The following is a 7500-nucleotide window of genomic DNA, read 5'->3' on the forward strand; positions in this document are numbered from 1 at the left end:
CACGCGTCCTCTGCGCACGCGTCCTCTGCGCACGCGTCCTCTGCGCACGCGTCCTCTGCGCACGCGTCCTCTGCACACGCGTCCTCTGCACACGCGTCCTCTGCACACGCGTCCTCTACGCACACGTGTCCTCTACGCACACGTGTCCTCTACGCACACGCGTCCTCTGCACACGCGTCCTCTGCACACGCGTCCTCTGCACACGCGTCCTCTACGCACGTGTCCTCTACGCACACGCGTCCTCTACGCACACGCGTCCTCTGCACACGCGTCCTCTGCACACGCGTCCTCTGCACACGCGTCCTCTGCACACGCGTCCTCTGCACACGCGTCCTCTGCACACGCCAAATCTAGTCTGTGCACAAAATCTAATAAAAAGATAAGCGCATAACAGTGTGCACGCCTGCCGTCGCTCACATGTGCACCACTGAAGGCTTGAGGAGTTTTGCTGTTTGCTCACACATATGAAAAATTGGAGGGAAAATTGTACATAGGGATTTTTTTTGTCATGCTTTTTTAATAAAGAGTAGTAAGTAAATCATGTAGAGTAGTAAGTAAATCATGTAGAGTAGTAAGTAAATCATGTAGAGTAGTAAGTAAATAATGTAGAGTAGTAAGTAAATAATGTAGAGTAGTAAGTAAATCATGTAGAGTAGTAAGTAAATCATGTAGAGTAGTAAGTAAATCATGTAGAGTAGTAAGTAAATCATGTAGAGTAGTAAGTAAATCATGTAGAGTAGTAAGTAAATAATGTAGAGTAGTAAGTAAATAATGTAGAGTAGTAAGTAAATCATGTAGAGTAGTAAGTAAATCATGTAGAGTAGTAAGTAAATAATGTAGAGTAGTAAGTAAATCATGTAGAGTAGTAAGTAAATCATGTAGAGTAGTAAGTAAATAATGTAGAGTAGTAAGTAAATCATGTAGAGTAGTAAGTAAATAATGTAGAGTAGTAAGTAAATAATGTAGAGTAGTAAGTAAATAATGTAGAGTAGTAAGTAAATCATGTAGAGTAGTAAGTAAATCATGTAGAGTAGTAAGTAAATCATGTAGAGTAGTAAGTAAATCATGTAGAGTAGTAAGTAAATAATGTAGAGTAGTAAGTAAATCATGTAGAGTAGTAAGTAAATCATGTAGAGTAGTAAGTAAATAATGTAGAGTAGTAAGTAAATAATGTAGAGTAGTAAGTAAATCATGTAGAGTAGTAAGTAAATAATGTAGAGTAGTAAGTAAATCATGTAGAGTAGTAAGTAAATCATGTAGAGTAGTAAGTAAATAATGTAGAGTAGTAAGTAAATCATGTAGAGTAGTAAGTAAATAATGTAGAGTAGTAAGTAAATAATGTAGAGTAGTAAGTAAATAATGTAGAGTAGTAAGTAAATCATGTAGAGTAGTAAGTAAATCATGTAGAGTAGTAAGTAAATCATGTAGAGTAGTAAGTAAATAATGTAGAGTAGTAAGTAAATAATGTAGAGTAGTAAGTAAATCATGTAGAGTAGTAAGTAAATCATGTAGAGTAGTAAGTAAATCATGTAGAGTAGTAAGTAAATCATGTAGAGTAGTAAGTAAATCATGTAGAGTAGTAAGTAAATCATGTAGAGTAGTAAGTAAATAATGTAGAGTAGTAAGTAAATCATGTAGAGTAGTAAGTAAATCATGTAGAGTAGTAAGTAAATAATGTAGAGTAGTAAGTAAATAATGTAGAGTAGTAAGTAAATAATGTAGAGTAGTAAGTAAATCATGTAGAGTAGTAAGTAAATCATGTAGAGTAGTAAGTAAATCATGTAGAGTAGTAAGTAAATCATGTAGAGTAGTAAGTAAATCATGTAGAGTAGTAAGTAAATAATGTAGAGTAGTAAGTAAATAATGTAGAGTAGTAAGTAAATAATGTAGAGTAGTAAGTAAATCATGTAGAGTAGTAAGTAAATAATGTAGAGTAGTAAGTAAATCATGTAGAGTAGTAAGTAAATAATGTAGAGTAGTAAGTAAATAATGTAGAGTAGTAAGTAAATAATGTAGAGTAGTAAGTAAATCATGTAGAGTAGTAAGTAAATCATGTAGAGTAGTAAGTAAATAATGTAGAGTAGTAAGTAAATCATGTAGAGTAGTAAGTAAATCATGTAGAGTAGTAAGTAAATAATGTAGAGTAGTAAGTAAATAATGTAGAGTAGTAAGTAAATCATGTAGAGTAGTAAGTAAATAATGTAGAGTAGTAAGTAAATAATGTAGAGTAGTAAGTAAATCATGTAGAGTAGTAAGTAAATCATGTAGAGTAGTAAGTAAATAATGTAGAGTAGTAAGTAAATCATGTAGAGTAGTAAGTAAATAATGTAGAGTAGTAAGTAAATAATGTAGAGTAGTAAGTAAATAATGTAGAGTAGTAAGTAAATAATGTAGAGTAGTAAGTAAATAATGTAGAGTAGTAAGTAAATAATGTAGAGTAGTAAGTAAATCATGTAGAGTAGTAAGTAAATAATGTAGAGTAGTAAGTAAATAATGTAGAGTAGTAAGTAAATCATGTAGAGTAGTAAGTAAATAATGTAGAGTAGTAAGTAAATAATGTAGAGTAGTAAGTAAATCATGTAGAGTAGTAAGTAAATAATGTAGAGTAGTAAGTAAATCATGTAGAGTAGTAAGTAAATAATGTAGAGTAGTAAGTAAATCATGTAGAGTAGTAAGTAAATCATGTAGAGTAGTAAGTAAATCATGTAGAGTAGTAAGTAAATAATGTAGAGTAGTAAGAAGACAATATGACAGCAAGATGTGAAAGTAACAGCAATGTTGAAGAAAAGTGCGGAGGATGCAAAAAGAAAAGTAGGTTTGAGGCGGTGGACTACCTTGGAGTTGAAGGTCTTCTCCAGCTCGGTCTTGTAGAAGCCCACCTGCTCCTCGTGCTGCGCCCTCAGCTCGCCCAGCGCCTCCGCCAGCTTGCTCTCAAACTCAAACTGCCGCCCGCCGTCCACGTCCACCACGCGCGACTCGTAGCGCCGCTTGGACTCGCGCAGTTCCTGCAAGCGTCAGACGGCAAAGAAAGGTGTGGCGTCCGAGGCGACAGGCAGGCAGGTGACTTGTGTCAGGCAGGCAGGTGACTTGTGTTGGGCGCTCACCTCGTTGTAGATGCTCTTCTGGAACTCCAGCTCCTCCTTCAGCGTCTGCAGCCGGTTCTCAGCATCCACCCGCCTCAGCATCTCGTCATGAAGCTGCCTCTTGGCGTCCGCCAGGGACAAGTCCAACTGCGGGACCACAAGGTTTGGGACTTGAAAAACAAACTTTGACAGTTTGACCCTGGAACCGATTCTTTGCTTCCCCGCTATTTGCTTTGGGAAGAAACAGCAAATCTGTCACCAGATGCTGTTTGCACTGGACTTGTGGGCTCTTGTAGTACCGCACCTGGGCCAGCAGGTGGAGCACTTGGCTAACATTGTCTTCATTGAGCAGAGCATCAGTGTGTCAGCTGCAAGCACGTTTACCTGCAGGCACGTTTACCTGCAAGCACGTTTACCTGCAAGCACGTTTACCTGCAAGCACGTTTACCTGCAAGCACATTTACCTGCAAGCACGTTTACCTGCAGGCACGTTTACCTGCAAGCACGTTTACCTGCAAGCACGTTTACCTGCAAGCACGTTTACCTGCAAGCACGTTTACCTGGAAGCACGTTTACCTGGAAGCACGTTTACCTGCAGGCACGTTTACCTGCAAGCACGTTTACCTGCAAGCACGTTTACCTGCAGGCACGTTTACCTGCAGGCACGTTTACCTGCAAGCACGTTTACCTGCAAGCACGTTTACCTGCAAGCACGTTTACCTGCAAGCACGTTTACCTGCAAGCACGTTTACCTGCAAGCACATTTACCTGCAAGCACGTTTACCTGCAGGCACGTTTACCTGCAAGCACGTTTACCTGCAAGCACGTTTACCTGCAAGCACGTTTACCTGGAAGCACGTTTACCTGGAAGCACGTTTACCTGCAGGCACGTTTACCTGCAAGCACGTTTACCTGCAAGCACGTTTACCTGCAGGCACGTTTACCTGCAAGCACGTTTACCTGCAAGCACGTTTACCTGCAAGCACGTTTACCTGCAGGCACGTTTACCTGCAAGCACGTTTACCTGCAAGCACGTTTACCTTGGCCAGCTGGGCCTTCAGCTCCTTGACCTCGGCCTCCAGGGCCCGCTTCTCCCCCAGGGCCGTGCTGAGGGCCGCATCTTTGGAGTTGAGCAGCGCCTCCAGGTCTCGAAGGCGGACCAGCGCTGCTTCCAGGTCAGACTCCTTCCTGCTGTTCCTGCCAGGACAGAAGAAGAAGAAGAAGAAAGCTCAGACGTGAAAAACGCAGCAACTAAAACATCCTCCCGGTCACACTGATGCATTTTAAAGAGAAGCATTGACTTCTTCTACTTTCATGTCCTTCCTTTGCTATATCAATGATAAATAATGCATTTCATACAATCACATGTTTCTTAAACAATTATTTGACTAACTGTTATTTCACTTCAATGACTTCAGTTCTAATACCAACCTCTAAAACTCCAGTAAATAATCATATTTACTGGAGTTTTCATCTTAAGAACTCATGCAGGGTGACTTTTTGTACTCGTCATCTCTTAAACATCCTTAAAACACTTTCATGTGTGTACATGACAACTTGTGTGTGTGGATGATGTGTGTACATGACAACTTGTGTGTGTGGATGATGTGTGTACATGACAACTTGTGTGTGTGGATGATGTGTGTACATGACAACTTGTGTGTGTGTGGATGATGTGTGTACATGACAACTTGTGTGTGTGGATGATGTGTGTACATGACAACTTGTGTGTGTGGATGATGTGTGTACATGACAACTTGTGTGTGTGGATGATGTGTGTACATGACAACTTGTGTGTGTGGATGATGTGTGTACATGACAACTTGTGTGTGTGGATGATGTGTGTACATGACAACTTGTGTGTGTGGATGATGTGTGTACATGACAACTTGTGTGTGTGGATGATGTGTGTACATGACAACTTGTGTGTGTGTGGATGATGTGTGTACATGACAACTTGTGTGTGTGTGGATGATGTGTGTACATGACAACTTGTGTGTGTGGATGATGTGTGTACATGACAACTTGTGTGTGTGGATGATGTGTGTACATGACAACTTGTGTGTGTGGATGATGTGTGTACATGACAACTTGTGTGTGTGGATGATGTGTGTACATGACAACTTGTGTGTGTGGATGATGTGTGTACATGACAACTTTGTGTGTAGATGATGTGTGTACATGACAACTTGTGTGTGTGTATGATGTGTGTACATGACAACTTGTGTGTGTGGATAATGTGTGTACATGACAACTTGTGTGTGTGTGGATGATGTGTGTACATGACAACTTGTGTGTGTGTAGATGATGTGTGTACATGACAACTTGTGTGTGTGGATGATGTGTGTACATGACAACTTGTGTGTGTGTACGATGTGTGTACATGACAACTTGTGTGTGTGTGGATGATGTGTGTACATGACAACTTGTGTGTGTGGATGATGTGTGTACATGACAACTTTGTGTGTGTGTGGATGATGTGTGTACATGACAACTTGTGTGTGTGGATGATGTGTGTACATGACAACTTGTGTGTGTGGATGATGTGTGTACATGACAACTTGTGTGTGTGGATGATGTGTGTACATGACAACTTGTGTGTGTGGATGATGTGTGTACATGACAACTTGTGTGTGTGGATGATGTGTGTACATGACAACTTGTGTGTGTGGATGATGTGTGTACATGACAACTTTGTGTGTGTGTGGATGATGTGTGTACATGACAACTTGTGTGTGTGGATGATGTGTGTACATGACAACTTGTGTGTGTGTGGATGATGTGTGTACATGACAACTTTGTGTGTGTGTGGATGATGTGTGTACATGACAACTTGTGTGTGTGTGGATGATGTGTGTTCATGACTTCTTCGTCCAGTCAGACATTTCTTTTCACATGAGATGTAAATCTGAGTAAAAAGAAATAAAGAAGGAACATAATGAACTTCTTCTTCTGTAAGTGGAAGACAATGGAGCTCAGATTAATTAGTAATTAGTCACCTGATTGAGGAGCAATGTTGTGTTTTGCTGCTAGAATCACTTGGAACAACAAAGTGTTCACAGCAGAAGAAGATGGAGGAGATGATGGAGGAGGAGGAGAAGAAGAAGAAGAAGAAGAAGAAGAAGAAGAAGAAGATAGAAGATGGAGGCGATGATGGAGGAGGAGGAGAAGAAGAAGAAGAAGAAGAAGAAGAAGATAGAAGATAGAAGATGGAGGAGATGATGGAGGAGGAGGAGAAGAAGAAGAAGAAGAAGAAGAAGAAGAAGAAGAAGAAGAAGAAGAAGAAGATAGAAGATAGAAGATGGAGGCGATGATGCCTTGACTTCACTTTGCAGTGAGGGGGAGGAGCTTCATTGACTCTAATTGGAGCTTCATTGACTCTAATTGGAGCTTCATTGACTCTAATTGGAGCTTCATTGACTCTAATTGGAGCTTCATTGACTCTAATTGGAGCTTCATTGACTCTAATTGGAGCTTCATTGACTCTAATTGGAGCTTCATTGACTCTAATTGGAGACATCTGCAGCTGGCAGACTCCTTTGGACGCCAGCTGTAGGACAAGTGAGGGTGGATGCAACATACAGTATGTACATATGATCCTGATGCAACATACAGTATGTACATATGATCCTGATGCAACATACAGTATGTACATATGATCCTGATACAACATACAGTATGTACATATGATCCTGATGCAACATACAGTATGCACAGGAAGTACAAGTATGCAACATACAGTATGTCCAGAAAGTTTGCAACATACAGTATGTACAAGACACACACACACACACACACACACGCACACTGTGTCCTGGCTGCTCAGTACAACATGGCTCCAGTCTAGTACATTTCAGACCTGCTGTGATGAGACCAGCAGTCTGTCTGTGCATGTTGCTGACTATCACTATCACCAGTGGTTGACTGTGCATGTTGCTGACTATCACTATCACCAGTGGTTGACTGTGCATGTTGCTGACTATCACTATCACCAGTGGTTGACTGTGCATGTTGCTGACTATCACTATCACCAGTGGTTGACTGTGCATGTTGCTGACTATCACTATCACCAGTGGTTGACTGTGCATGTTGCTGACTATCACTATCACCAGTGGTTGACTGTGCATGTTGCTGACTATCACTATCACCAGTGGTTGACTGTGCATGTTGCTGACTATCACTATCACCAGTGGTTGACTGTGCATGTTGCTGACTATCACTATCACCAGTGGTTGACTGTGCATGTTGCTGACTATCACTATCACCAGTGGTTGACTGTGCATGTTGCTGACTATCACTATCACCAGTGGTTGACTGTGCATGTTGCTGACTATCACTATCACCAGTGGTTGACTGTGCATGTTGCTGACTATCATTATCACCAGTGGTTGACTGTGCATGTTGCTGACTATCACTA

The 7500-nt window shown here is 40.9% G+C and overlaps 1 protein-coding gene across 2 annotated transcripts in view; it reads right to left on the bottom strand.

Annotated features, from left to right (window-relative positions):
• Positions 1 to 7500, bottom strand: part of LOC133562402 (lamin-A-like) — a 91731-nt gene that overhangs the window by 16013 nt on the left and 68218 nt on the right. For both annotated transcript variants that reach the window (XM_061916583.1, XM_061916582.1), the window contains exons 3-5: positions 4124 to 4280; positions 3105 to 3230; positions 2835 to 3005 (exon numbers count right to left, since the gene is read on the bottom strand). In XM_061916583.1, the coding sequence (XP_061772567.1) occupies positions 2835 to 3005; positions 3105 to 3230; positions 4124 to 4280 (454 nt within the window). The remainder of the gene's footprint in view (positions 1 to 2834; positions 3006 to 3104; positions 3231 to 4123; positions 4281 to 7500) is intronic.

The sequence above is a fragment of the Nerophis ophidion genome, linkage group LG11 (genome assembly GCF_033978795.1).
Source record: "Nerophis ophidion isolate RoL-2023_Sa linkage group LG11, RoL_Noph_v1.0, whole genome shotgun sequence".
Classification (NCBI taxonomy): Eukaryota; Metazoa; Chordata; class Actinopteri; order Syngnathiformes; family Syngnathidae; genus Nerophis; species Nerophis ophidion.